The 15599-nt window shown below is 38.5% G+C and overlaps 1 protein-coding gene across 1 annotated transcript; it reads right to left on the bottom strand.

Moving 5' to 3' along the window:
• Positions 1-5007: 5007 nt before the first annotated feature.
• On the bottom strand, positions 5008-14799 carry sh2d4bb (SH2 domain containing 4Bb; the record flags this gene model as incomplete). The annotated part of the gene is made up of 8 exons (XM_079845568.1): positions 5008-5100; positions 6839-7059; positions 8916-9043; positions 9256-9565; positions 9663-9801; positions 11128-11281; positions 11457-11616; positions 14637-14799. The coding sequence occupies 8 exons, from the start codon at positions 14797-14799 to the stop codon at positions 5008-5010; spliced, it is 1368 nt and encodes a 455-aa protein (XP_079701694.1).
• Between the last annotated feature and the right edge of the window lie 800 nt (positions 14800-15599).

Below are 15599 nucleotides of genomic sequence, written 5' to 3'. Positions count from 1 at the left end.
CCCAAGGTCGCCCATTTTATCTCGCTATGATTTTGAATTATGTTGCTGCAAACTGATGTTTTCTCAGGGTATGTAATCGATAACAATCTTCACTGGCATCTTGTTCTAAAGGAACCAGAGTATTTTGTGGAGAAGATACTTCTACTAGATGATTTTCAAATCATGGCAGAAAACAAGTTGTAGTAGCAACATATATTATTTGTTCTCTCTAGCAAGTTAAGTTATTCCAGTGTGGTTTGGTAGTTACATATTTATGCTGGTGAGCAGAAGGTTGTTATTTTGAAACCTCATTAAATATCAGAGTTTTGCAATGCACATTTACATGTTTTTTTTTTTGGTTTTTGGCCACAAGCTCTGCAATTGTTGTAACTACAAAAGTTTTTCTTTAGGTAAAGTATGTGTTGTGAATATCATTAGGTCAGTTTACCTGTCAGCATCATGTTACATTGGCCAGTGCTTGATAGGAAACCTTTTGTGTCCAGTGTAATGGGTTTGTTACCATTTTCTGATTGTCATCAGCTGCCTGGTATATCAATAAGTATATCATTTTCCATTCCCCCCCAAGATACACACATAAACACACAACAGTCTTATCAATTGCTGATGCCCATTGAAAAACACCCGCTTGACTGGAAATATATGGGTAAACTGAAACTGCCTTTCCCATGATTTTTTTCCGTTGTCTTTCATCACAGTTTGTCACCCTGCACCCCTACTCCACTGTTATGTGTTTGTCAGGTCTTTGTCAGTACTGCTAGCTGAAATAGCTCCTTCCCCTTGAACAATGTGCAGATAAGCAAGGTCAGCCATGCACTTCACAGAAACCTGATCCCCCCTTTACTCTCTTTGTGAGTGTGCAGGAAGTCAGACTGTAGTCAGTAACTGTTGGTGCTCAGGGACATGCGGATCATAGAGGGACACTTGTGTAGGCTGGAAAATTGGTGGAAAGACTAGCATGTAAAACATCACGGGGTGAGGTCGTCACACTACACATTGCAAGTTTGCATATGGACAGACGGCTAATTTTTTGTTGCGCACCAATGTTTCCATTTGGTTAACTTATATTTGTGACCAATATTTGACTAGTAGAAGACCTGCACAGCTGAAACACAAAATTCTTGTTGTTTTATTTAATTTAATATGGTTTAAGATGGTCTCCTAGTGTGACCAGCAAAAAAAAAAAAAAAATGCCTAAAACCTCTCTAAACCAGCCAATAGACCAGAATGATCTGAGTTAAGATGGGCTTTACAATGAAGTAAGCATCACACATTGACCACTCCATGTCGGAAAATCCAGTTTAAGCTGGTATCTGGGGATTGAACCTGGTTACTATAGCTGGTCAAAGCTAGTCATATGGTGGTACAAGCTGATCATTGGCTGGTCACTATGTCTGGACAACCTTAAAGGGATGGTTCACCCAAAAATGAAAATTAGCCCATGATTTACTCACCCTCAAGTCATCCGAGGTGTATATGACATTCTTCTTTCAGACGAATAAAATCTGAGCTATATTAAAAATGTTCTGGCTAATCCAAGCATTATAATAGCAGTAATAGGTGCTCTGTTTTTGAAGTCCATAAAAAAATGCATCTGTCCGTCAAATAACGTGCTCCACGCGGCTCCGGGGTGTTAATAAAGGCCTTCTGAAGCGAATCAATGCATTTGTGTGAGAAAAATATCCATATTTATTTCATTTTTTTCTATGACTCTGCATCAGCCGTCCCCGCGCCATTACTTCCGGCGAATAAGGTCAAATTCCTCATTAGTGCCTGCGCGGATCGGTCGAATGAGGCATCTACGTATTTATATCTTTGATAGCGCCAGTATTTTGACCTTATTTGCCAGAAGTTATGACGCTGGGAATACTAGATGACATTCGTCTGATAAGAGGTAAAAAAATAACAAATACTGTTCAGTTTCTTGCAGAAACCGATCGTTTCGTGTCTTAAAGGTCCCGTTTTTCGTGTTTTTTTGAAGCTTTGATTGTGTTTACAGTGTGCAATATAACATGTGTTCATGTTTCATGTGTAAAAAAACTGTATTTTTCACACAATTTACTTATCTGTATACTGCTGTTTTCACTGTCCTCAAAACGGCCTGAGAATTTCCTCGTTCTATGAAGTCCCTCCTTCAGAAATACGTAACGAGTTCTGATTGTGCCAGCGATTCCCGTGTTGTGATTCAACAGCAGCTTAGCTCACGTTGCCCGGGAAGGTCACGCCTCTTACCATAACGGGGAGATGAACGCGCTCAAACTACAGCCCCTGAAGGCCAAACAAAGATGATTTGACTCCGGGATGAAAATAACAGCGTCTGAACGATATGGCGACAAACGCAACCGAACCGAACCGAATGTAACACTTCCTCTTCTCCACGAGGGAGCAACAAGACCACGCCCCCTTTTTCACGTATTCTTGTGGGCGGAGGTTAGTCGACAAACTGTTCTACTGACGTAATTAAAGCAGGATGTACATGGATGTAGTCCAGACCGGCCGTTCGCTGTAGGCTTTGAAAGGGAACTTCTGTCAAATAAAATATCTCGCTTGGCATTGAACTTTGAGCTTTATAATTTTACAGGTATTATTTATGCTCTAACAGCAAAATTACACACTAACTAAAGTTTGAAAAATGGGATCACGAAGAACAGGACCTTTAAGACATCAATGTGTCACCACGAGCCGCATGGTTTAATAAGGATTCGTATGTCTATGTGTTTTTACTCTCATTGCTCTCATACTCTAAAATATCCCCATTGACATGCATTATACGACTATTACACTGCAACGGTTGGAGTTAAAAATCTTCATTTGTGTTCTACTGAAGAAACAAAGACACCTACATCTTGGATGCCCTGGGGGTAAGCAGATAAACATAAAACATTTCGGTATGACTGTTTTTTGCTGGTCCAAAATTAACTACTTGATTACATCACCAAAAGACTGGTTTAGACCACCATGTTCCAGCTTAAATCAGTCTGTAATGTTTTTTGGTTAAAAATGATCTAAAATCAATTTGATGAAGTACATAACCAGAAACAATCAATCTCCAAAACAATCTCCTTACCCTAGCCTAGCCCGATTCAGAACGGTAAGCTTGTAATAATGTGTTATAATTTGAGTGGTACAGGTCGCTTTCCGCGGGAAATTCGAGCATGGCGCCGTTCGTCTTTGTGCCATTACGTTACGTCTGTATACATGAAGGAGTCTGGCTGTCGCATGCGCGGATGCTTCAGGTGGCGGATCATTTATAGCCTTTTCTCACAGCAGCTGGAATAATTAAATGTATCATTTTGATGGCAGATTGTAATCCAGAAAGGACCATATGACAATCATCAGTGACAACTGGAGATTCACCCGTAGTCAAAAGCACAGAAATCTACAGGTAACGCTAGTACACACTAAATACACACAGTCACGCAGTAACACTAATGTTGTTAACATTAACCATTTGAGAACAAAGTATAACAATAGTTTGCATGGTTTGATGTGATGTGAGCTAAGCGATCATTCGATTCAATTACTGTTGGTAGTGCAATTTATTTTAATGCTTTTTTTTCTCAGTTGGTCAGAACAAAAGTGGCAGTTACTTGCTTGTTCAGATGACATTTTTCTGTGAACATTCTTATTTTTGTCATACTTCCAAGACGTAGAATCTGTGATTGCGAAGTACAGTATCCACACCAGTCCGGTGAATGAATGACAGCCACACATGTTCAAAACATTAGATTCATCCACGCATTAGATTCATCACGTAAAGATGCAAAACTTGCGGACTGCAGCTTTAAGCTGGATTTCCAGCAGAGACAAATAAGTGCAAAGCTGCATGATTTGTATTGCTGCAGGATAGTTTAGTGTTGGTAAATTAACATTTTTGAAATATACCATCATAATTTATTATTATTGATTGAAAACAGCGGACCTAGAGCAGGGATGTGCAAACTAGGTCCTGAAAAGCCACTATCCTGCAGTTTAACTCCAACCTTAATAGTTTACCTAAAATGAAAATTCTGTCATCATTTACTCACCCCTATGCTGTTCCAAACCTGTATGAATTTCTCTCTTCTGCTTAACACACAATAATATATTTTGTGTTATTTAGATATATTAACAGTTGACAGTAGCCATTGACTTGCAAAGTATTTTTTTCTACTATGGAAATCAATGGCTACCATCAACTCTCTGGTTAACACAATTCTTCTTTTTGGTTCAACAGAAGAAACTCATACAGGTATGGAACAACATAAGGGTGAGTAAATGATGATAGAATTTTTGGGTCAAGGTTCAAGATTAGAAGGCTACAGGCAGGTGAGTTTTATTAGTGTTGAAGCTAAACTCTGCCAGACAGTGGCTGCATCCAAAATTGCGTACTCCTGCTATATATTAGGCGAAAAACAAAAGAAGTATGTCCGAATTCACAGTACTCATAAATAAAAGAATACAAAAAAGCACCCAGATGACCTACTACTTCTAGCAAGATTCTGAAGTGTGCATAAAATGGACACTTTACTATCCCATGAGGCTACAGGAGACAATGTATAAATGGTAGTGAAGCGCCGCAACTGATGCTGGTAGGTCATATGATAATGACAACATTGCACATGTAGTACGTTCAGATACATTCATACTAAACACATTCATACTATATAGATTATACTTTTCTGGTGATTGTGAAGTAATTACTTATGGAAAATAAGTACCTAATCAAGAGAGTATGAGAGTTTTCACATCCATTACCTAGAGTGTGACACCATATCCTCTTGCCCATATTTGCGGAAGGAAAAATAATTCTGCATACTTGAAGTCTGATGTGACTACACCTTTCCTGTCACTCACATTGAAACCAAATAAGCAAATGAATGCAAGTAAAAAGTGTTTATTTACATTTGACAGAAGAAGCTTGGCAGACAACAAATAAAAGCTGTGCAGTGCTGTTGAAAGAAATTAAATTCAAGAAATATGGAATAGCCAAATTGAGCTGCGATGCCTTCTGAGTTTCAGGAAAAAACATCACATAAAAAGCCCTCCGTAGTCAGCAGCGGAGCTTTTCAGCCTGCAGGGGTCCTGGAGTAGTTCTCCTCCAGACGTGGTGATAACTTCCTCCTGGAGGAAAAGCAGCCTATCAGCCAACAAAATCAACACCAGTCCTGAGACAGCTAGGCATCAATTATCAATTCTCTGCATCAAACGCACAGATGGAAGGACAGATGTGCTGGCCACGTTTATGTTCCTCATACCTCATGGGGTCTGCGATCGCCCTGTGAGCGTGTTTGTCAGTCGTGCTACAACAGTAGTAGTATTCAGTATACAGAAAAAGTTCAGAAAATCAGCTTTCACCAGTCTTCAGCGTCACACAGAAATCATTCTAATATGCTGATTTGGTGCTCAAGAAACTTTTTATTATCAATGTTGAAAACCGTGTGTGATGCTTAATATTTTTGTGGAAAATTATAATTTTTTTCAGGATTCTTTGATGAATAGTGGCCAGCACTAATATATATATATATATATATATATATATATATATATATATATATATATATATATATATATATATATATATATATATATATATATATATATATATATATATATATATATATATATATATATATATATATATATATATATAGATAGATATATAATTAGGGGTGTAATGATACCCTCATGTCATGATACTGAACTCATGATACGATATTATTGTGATACTTAAAGACATGGTCAAATGTTAACAAAAAATTTACTGTTGATTAAAATGCTGAATTTGGTATTACATTGGGGGTGGAAATGAACAGGCTTGGACTGGTAACCCAAATTCACAGGACATTGATGAGACCAAATTAAAAATCTTCATGATTCTGAAGCTAAAAATACAGAATTATTTTAGACGATTATGTTTGCGATCTGTCTCTGACTAGATATATTTAAAATAATGTAGGTCACTTTTTACTGGAAACATAAGACATTTGGTATTATCAACACCCACAAATACCCCCATTGCGTTATTATACATTTAACTCAACATTAGTAGATTAACTGACACTACTGTAAAACTTTGTAAACTTGATTTTTTTCTCACACAGTAATTTTCATTGTGGGTGAACTATATATATATTGTCAGTAACCGTGATACATATTGTTGCATTTTTATTGCGATATATTGTACAGCTTTCCTGTAGCTCAAACAGTAGAGCATGGCGCTAGCAACGCCAAGGTCATGGGTTTGATTCCCAGGGAAAGCAAGAACTGACAAAAAAAAAAAAAAAAAAATGTGTACCTTGAATGCAATGTAAGTCGCTTTGGATAAAAGCGTCAGCCAAATGCATAAAATGTAAATGTAAATATTGTGACATGATATATTGTTACACCCCTAATTTATATATATATAAATAGGTTTCACAGACAAGGCTTAGGCCTAGTCCCAGACTAAAACACATGTTTGAGCTGTTTTATCTAAAGCAACTTGCACTGACAAATATTACAATATATCAGTGCTGTTGTTTTGTCTCAAGTGTATGACCATGTTTTTTTCCCCCCTAAGGCACATTTAAAAAAGCTACTTTAATGTCCTAGTTGAACTAAGGTCTAATCCTGCCTTAAGCCCTGTCTGTGAAACCGGGTTACTTTTTTTTTTTTTTTTTTTACAAAATATGTCACATCGATCGTCACACATTAATAAAAAAATATATAATTTTACTTAGGAGGATGTCCAACAGTAACATTTTGTTAACCCACATATAACGAGTCTTTTACTTCCATAGACATATAGTGTTCGATTTCTTGCTAACAATCTCTTAAATTGCCTTCCAAGACTTTATCTACTCCAGGAAAGAGAGCTTACCTTATGGAAGTCAATGAGGTCAGCTAAGGTGGCATGACGGTTCTGGTCAACACCTAGGAAGCTGTAATAATCACCCGAGGCGTCAATGAGGAAGTGCTTAAAGCCAGAGGTGGTGCGACAAGACAGCGTGTAGCCCCAGATCCGTTCACTCACTCTGACCAAGAAACAGCCCTCTGAGGCATTCGTCAGCAAAGCCTCTGATTCCTGCCGTGATGTTATTCCTGCAGAGGTAGGAGATGGGTGACAGTGAGAAAGACAGATGGAGAGCCAGAGATGGGATGAGGCAGAGTGACAGACAGGAGGAGGCAGATATGGAGAGATATTGAGTGAGAGCTGGAAGTGCAGATGTTGAGCTCTGATCTTGGAGTGACGCTGGCACTGGCAGCGTTCTCGTGTTTCCTGGTCGAATAGCGTCACTCAGATGGTCGTTAATCGTATCATTATCCAATCAGAAGCCACACACTGTGGATCTGCTCATCCTGGCACAAGCTTTGAATTATTGAGTCTTTCTGTCTGCCTCTTTCCTCCTCTCTCTGTCTCTTTCATTATTATTTTCTCGATTGAATCAATGTTTTCTTCACTGCAACCACTGAACTATTGCGTGTTCCCACTAAACTGTGAGTCCATTTCTTAAAAGTACAGCAGTGGCTGTTTTATGTGACTCCTGTCAACATTGCCCCAATGCTTTTGAACTCTGTGGAGTGCACCGTCAGCGCTGCCCTAGCGCCGGTCAAGCGCTGTAATGTGCCGCTTAAAGTTCAAACAATTTCAACTCCAACTTCAAGTGACCCCGTTTGGCACTGACCTTTTAAAGTGCAGTCAATGGTTAACGGACAGTTCTCACGATGTGTTTTTGCTAGCTTTGCACAGTCGCTTGTAATTTCTTATAGGCCTATGATTTTGCCTGTTGTGCTTTTCATCTATATATCTATCCACTACTGTTCAAAAGTTTGGGGTCGGTAAGATTTTTTTATGTTTTTGAAAGAGGTCTCTTATGCTCACCAAGGCTGCATTCATTTGATAAAAAATAAAGTAAAACAGTAGGCTAATATTGTGAAATATTATGTAACTTTTTATATTTCTATATATCTTAAAATGTAATTTATTCCCGTGATGACAGTTGAAATTTCAACAGCCATTACTCCAGTGTCATAGCCTGACAAGCCAGACCCACATCAGATGTTGGGTCTGGGAACACACCATTGGCAAGGCTCAATCCGAGGAGTGGGATAAACGTTTGTCTTTCAAATTCCCTCTGCACTCAATAGGATAGCGCTACAACCAACCAGAGCAACAAAGAAGGTGAAGCGGAGCTAGTTGAAAGATTAAACTTTCGTGTATCCGTTCGGCGAAACCCCGAACACATCTTCCTTTCTTAAGAATGACTTCAGTGCCGTTCTTTGTTCTTTCCTCAAAGAAAAGCTTAACTCCAAGTCTTCCAGAGTTGCGGCCAAAGCCGATTCGAAAGACCGCTGTTCGCCAGCTTCTTTGTTTACGAGTAGCACGCGGAACCGCCGCAACTCTGCCGTCATTATGTTAAGCCCGCCCACCCACCCATCGCAAGCTAACAGAGAGTTGCTAGACTACACTGGCTGCAAATTAGATTTGCTGCCGCTAGGGTCCGTCTAGATTTCTAGGCTACCAGTGTCAAGGATCATAAATCATTCTAATATGCTGATTTTCTACTCGACAAAAAAGAAAAAAGTATATCGTGACCACAAATTAACAATTAGTTCCCAGACGTAGGCCTACTAATATGTCAGCACGTTTTACTAATTCGTCCCCTTTTAAGTAAATTGTGCGCACAATGTAATTTGTTCCCTCATTTAACTAAACCGTGGCCATAATGTGATAATTGTTCCCTTTATTTTAATCAAACCAAAATGAGGGAACTAATTAGTTCAACATGGCTATGATTTACTAAGACGAGGGAATGAATTAAGTCGTGAGAATGAATTCTAGTTTACTATCTTGTGAAATCGCCCTTCCATTATATCTTAGAGACAAAGGGTTGGATGATTCTTGTGCTGAAGCCCTGATGTGAAAGGGTCCTTAGGAATGTTTTAGCTGTCTTTACCGTGGAACCAGGGGGCGATGGTGTTGCAGCTTCGCTCATAACCTGCTCGTCTCAGTCTCTGCTCCTCTTTAAACCAGCGAATGATGGATTCGCGAGAGTTTGGCCTAGGTGGACGAATCCAAACAGGGCTGAAAGGCAGTGGAAGACAGTTTTGTGATGTGTGGTTAGCCTTCAAATGTTTCATTTTTGTTTCACTTAATTTGGCAAACAGAGTAGTGGTATGTTTTGCCTGGAATGTAAGTTACACTACTCAACTTATTGGTGCATAAAACAATATCACACAATATTAAACAAACACATGAGGTATGGTTGGGATCAGTTATCATTGTTTTGATTTTACCATTCTGTGAGTGATTGTGCGACTGGATTGCTGTAACGACGGTGTTGTCTGCGCCTGTAATGGCCTGAAGTGAGTTGGCCAGCACTAGTTGCGGGTGAATGGCTGGCCTCAGCTGGAGTGGTCAGATGTTCAATGACCGTGCCGTGCTGTCGGTTGTGACCCGATCCATTCGGGTGTGTCTTATGGAACAGACCGCTGAGTCCAGCCACCAGGCCCTTCTCGATAGCCCGCAGAGACTGACGCTTGTATTCATCTCTAGCCCGTCGTGCCTTGCACTTCATCTCCTCATCCGCCGCCTTTGAGCGTCGCACTGCGGGTAGTGGGGAGAAATTTGAATAGAAATAAGCTACTTTATATTAGAGCAGCCAAACTACCCATTTTCTTTCCCATTCCGTTTGTTCTCTCACATTGTTCCTGCCACTCTTTGTCATTTCTCTCACTCCTCTTTTCCGCCTGCTTCAGAGAGATGAACAGCTCCTTTGCTCTCCTCTCTTCAGTTTGGCGGATTTCTTCCTCGCCTCTCTGTCTCTCTTCCTCCTCATATTTCTGTGAGAAAAGGAGAAAGAATCAGCCCTAGCTAACACAAAGGCACAGAAGTTTCGCCGCAGCTTGCTTTAGCTTTCTCATTTTCGGTGCCATTAAGCTGGGAATATAAATGATTAATTCGGTGGACAATGTCATTAACCTAAACATCAGTGCTTTCAACTCTATTATAGATCAGGCGTACAAATGTTGGCCTTGTGTCTCAGAGATCACTATCTACATTCTGAGAGGTTGCCAACTTTTAAATAATTCATTCTCAGAACATGGAACACATAGCAATTAAGCTTAATTAACCTCAGTCTCTATTATAAGACGATAATTAAAGGCCTGGTTGAAGAATAAATGCAAGGACCCTTAACTATTGGATCTTTTGTCACAACTGAGCCGTTGAGATCAAGATTGTTATGCTATTTTATAAATGTATTATAAAATATGTTTTATATATATAATATATATTTATATATAATATAGAAGATATAAATATATAAATAATATTTATATCATATATATACTGTATATATTAGGGCTGTCAAGCGATAAAATGTTTTTATCTAATTAATTACACGATGTGGCGATTTCATTAATCTAATCGCAAATTAATCGCACGTCAAATTTGGCTGAGACATGATCCCAAAAGATCATTTAAAGTCATTATTGTGTAAAAAAATCAAAAAGACATTAAGAGTGTACGCCTCAACATGCACTGACCCCGCTCTGTGATTTGACGTGGCCTACCATTCCGTGGCTGAGTTGCGGTTGTTCCCAATTGCTTCTACTTTATTATAATACCATTAACAGTTGACCTTGGAATATTTAGTAGTCAGGAAAAATTTCACGAATGAACTAATTGCACACATGGCAATCTATCATGGTACCACGCTTGAATTCACTGAGCTCCTGAGAGTGACCCATTCTTTCACAAATGTTGTGTTCATGCCTCGGTGCTTGATTTTTATACACCTATGGCCATGGAAGTGATTGGAACAACTGAATTCAATGATTTAGAGGGGTGTCCCAATACTTTTGGTAATATTGTGTATATAAGAAAAGATTTCTGTGTTTTTGGTCTTTTTTATGTTGCCTGTATGGAACATAATGTACATAATTAACAACATAATTTTCAAAAGCACTAATCATTTGAAAACTTTTTAATGAGAACAAAATTACTTAGTTCATCTTTGAAAATCCACTTGGCTTTAAAAGAGGACATGAGGCATGATGCTCTATTCAATGCTTTGTTTAGAACTGTCCCTCTCTCACAATAGTTGCATAAAATATTCAGTGTTTTTTCACATATTAAAAAATGTTACATACTCCAGCCAAACCAACCTTCAGTTCCTTTCTAATGCGATCTTCCTCTTCTTCCTGCTTGGCTGCCTTTCTGTCATCTGTCTCCTCCTTCCATTTTTCTGCCACGAAGCGAGCCTTTTCCTTTGCCATGGCATCTCGAAACTTCTTTTCAATCTCTGCCTCCTTCACACGCCTCAGAAAATTCAGCAGAGCTTGAGTGATGCACCTTCTATCCCCCTGTACTTTTATCATTATTACCCCCCCCCCCCCCTTCTCTCAATTTTAAGCTGAATCACATCTGTCAATCTTCACCCACCCACAGTGTCCCACTGCTCCTGTCCCTTGACCCCGTCCCATGTTTCTCTCACCGGAGTTCCTGTGCTTCTCGCTGGGCCTGCTTCCTGGCTCTGTCCTCCATCAGTTCTTCCACAATGTCTTCAAAGGGCTTGTCCCCCGGGGCCTCCCCCATTACCCATACCCATACCTCTCCATCTGAGCCCAGAAGCCACTGAATGCCTCTGCGGTCGCCTGGGAAGAGACACCAAACGGCAAACAGTGAAATGATAGCTTGAAAAAACACACTTTCCAGACCCATCAGACCGAATTCAGATAAGATAAAGACAAAATTACACAGACGGTGCGACAAAGCTGGAAGAGATTATCCTACTGGGATCCATTGTATGCTGCAGGAACATGACAACTGTACAAGATAATGGAAGAATTTTTGAAAACAAGGGGACATTAGCTGTCAGTGCACAGACACAATCTTTGACGCGATGAGATTGCACTTGCTATATGATGAAAATCTAATCCAGCTCATTTGCACCACTACCTTAATATCGAATTTTGTACTTTCTTCTATGCCCTTTAATATGCAGAGATAACAATGTGTAAGCGTAGACTAACCCTGCAAAGGGTTTACATTATATGGCTCTGTTGTGTTTGTCAGAAGGAATATTGACAAATGTTACAAGGTGTAAAAACAATCATCATTTTTGCAATTTCATTTGGTGATGCTAATGGAGCAAAAAATTACACATTTTAGCAATCTATAAAATAAGTTTTCTGTTTCTTAGTAAAACATTTCTTAACTAAACTTTAAAGGGCAAAATTATATGAACAATTAAGATAACTTATGATTATCTATTTTTTTCTTTGAAATATATTAATTATTAAGCAAGGATGCATTAAACTGACAATGTATATATATATATATATACGTATATATGTGTACACTCACCTAAAGGATTATTAGGAACACCTTACTAATACTGTGTTTGACCCCCTTTTGCCTTCAGAACTGCCTTAATTCTACGTGGCATTGATTCAACAAGGTGCTGAAAGCATTCTTTAGAAATGTTGGCCCATATTGATAGGATAGCATCTTGCAGTTGATGGAGATTTGTGGGATGCACATCCAGGGCACGAAGGTCCCGTTCCACCACATCCCAAAGATGCTCTGTTGGGTTGAGATCTGGTGACTGTGGGGGTCATTTTAGTACAGTGAACTCATTGTCATGTTCAAGAAACCAATTTGAAATTATTCGAGCTTTGTGACATGGTGCATTATCCTGCTGGAAGTAGCCATCAGAGGATGGGTACATGGTGATCATAAAGGGATGGACATGGTCAGAAACAATGCTCAGGTAGGCCGTGGCATTTAAACGATGCCCAATTGGCACTAAGGGGCCTAAAGTGTGCCAAGAAAACATCCCCCACACCATTACACCACCACCACCACCAGCCTGCACAGTGGTAACAAGGCATGATGGATCCATGTTCTCATTCTGTTTACGCCAAATTCTGACTCTACCATCTGAATGTCTCAACAGAAATCGAGACTCATCAGACCAGGCAACATTTTTCCAGTCTTCAACTGTCCAATTTTGGTGAGCTCGTGCAAATTGTAGCCTCTTTTTCTTATATGTAGTGTAAATGAGTGGCACCCGGTGGGGTCTTCTGCTGTTGTAGCCCATCCAACTCAAGGTTGTGCGTGTTGTGGCTTCACAAATGCTTTGCTGCATACCTCGGTTGTAACGAGTGGTTATTTCAGTCAAAGTTGCTCTTCTATCAGCTTGAATCAGTCGGCCCATTCTCCTCTGACCTCTAGCATCAACAAGGCATTTTCGCCCACAGGACTGCCGCATACTGAATGTTTTTCCCTTTTCACACCATTCTTTGTAAACCTTAGAAATGGTTGTGCGTGAAAATCCCAGTAACTGAGCAGATTGTGAAATACTCTCGTCTGGCACCAACAACCATGCCACGCTCAAAATTGCTTAAATCACCTTTCTTTCCCATTCTGACATTCAGTTTGGAGTTCAGGAGATTGTCTTGACCAGGACCACACCCTAAATGCATTGAAGCAACTGCCATGTGATTGGTTGATTAGATAATTGCATTAATGAATTATATATATATATATATTTTTATTTTATTTTTTTTATTGTTTTTGTTTAATGTAATATATATATATATATATATATATATATATATATATATATATATATATATATATATATATATATATATATATATATATGTTATGGATTTATTTGAGAATTTTACATTACAAATGATAACAGATAATGGTAACACTTTACAATAAGATTTCATTAGTTAACATTATTTAATGTATTAACTAACATGAACTAACGATGAGAAATACATTTGTTATTGTATTTGTTAATCTTTGTTAACATTAGTTAATAAAACTACAGCTGTTCATGGTTTGTTCATGTTAGTTCACAGTGCATTAACTAATGTTAACAAGGTTTTAATATAGTATTAGTACATGTTGAAAATAACATTAACAAATATATATAAATGCTTTATAAGTGCAGTTCATTATTAGTTAATGTTAACTAATGTAGTTAACTAATGTTAACTAATGAACCTTATTGTAAAGTGTTACCCAGATAACAAATGATCCAAATACCAAATGGTGCAAGAGCTTTTTTCAGAATACATTTTCTTTTCTAATATTTGGTTTGAAAGGTGCTTGTTATCTTACTTTAATAAATGCCACTTGGTTTGATAATTTGGAAACACTTTACAAAAAGGTCACATTTGTTAACATAGTTAATGTAATAACTAACATGAACACAATGAGCAATACATTTGTTACAGTATTTATTCATCTTTTATAAAGCTAGTTCATAAAAATACAGTCGTTCATTGTTTGTTCATGTGAGTTCACAGTGCATTAACTAATGTTAACAAATACACGTTCTGATTTTAATCATGTATAAGTAAATATTGAAATTAACATTAACTAGATGAATAAATCCTGTAAAAGTAGGCTATTGTTCATTCTTAGTTCATGTTAACTAAAGTAGTTAACTAATGTTAACGAAACCTTATTGTAAAGTGCTACCGATAATTTATCGAATCATTAAATGCAATGACATACATCATACATTTGTAGATGTGGCTTAAATGTCAAAATTCTTCTTAGAACCACAGTTTATTAAAAAACACTCATGTTTCATTTGTATGACTCATGTAGTCATGATCAAATAAAGGTACAAAATGAACCCTGGACTCACTGTTCTTGTTTAGAGCTTGGCTGGGGTCTCTTCCTTCCCTCTCGTTCCAGCGCCGCACCTGCTCCTCCCGAATCTTATAGAAGATGACCTGCTTCTGCTCTTCGTTGAGTTCTGCCAACAGGTCAGGCTCTATATACATATCCTGAAGAATCCTCTGCATCATCATCATGACAGATTGCCAGGTATATGCCCTTCTCGAAATCGTTTGACCTTTGTCTCTAGTCACTGCAGACTGTAAGTCCAAGTGTCTGTCTGTCTCTCAGGATCAATCTTCACCGGCTGAGGAAGGCCCAGGGTTTGTCCAGTGTAATGCACAGCTGATCTAAGGCTCTTTTTAAGTGTGTCATTACCACTGTAAGCCCTTTCTTTCCTTTCACCCTACTTTTTATATACCTCTCTGTTCGACAACTGTTGATCACAAATGCATCTCTTCCTTTAATCTTGACCCGAGTATGGTCTCTGTCTCTCCACTACTCGTATCCTGCAATGGTGTTTTGTTCTTGCGTTTAGATCCTTTATGGGGTTTAATTTCACCCTCTCCGCCCTCTATCTGTCTCCTGCAGTAACCCCACAGGCCAGGTGTGTCTGACACTACTGCCTGTGTGTGACAGCTCTTCATGTTTTTTTCAGTTTAAAATATATCTACATAATGTGATTTTAGATTAATTGGCTTGAACAATAATAGTTTTCTCTTAGGCTACACCTCTGTCAAAATAATTACTTCAAATGGCTGATTGATATGAGCTATTTGCACGCAATTACTCAGCGAGGCCAAATTATGAAACAGACATACTATTACGAGAGGAACATTTGTATGTAATTATGGATGCAACATGGAAATTTGAGATTAATTGGTATACACTTTATGTATGTGCTTGTGTGAGTATGGGCATGTTATCTGACCTGTCCCTTACCCACTACCTTTTCATGGTGTAATCTTACATCTGCGACTCATATTGCCAT

This window comes from Gobio gobio (assembly GCF_949357685.1).
Source record: "Gobio gobio genome assembly, chromosome: 20".
Classification (NCBI taxonomy): domain Eukaryota; kingdom Metazoa; phylum Chordata; class Actinopteri; order Cypriniformes; family Gobionidae; genus Gobio; species Gobio gobio.
This window is presented reverse-complemented; position numbering and strand designations above follow the sequence as displayed.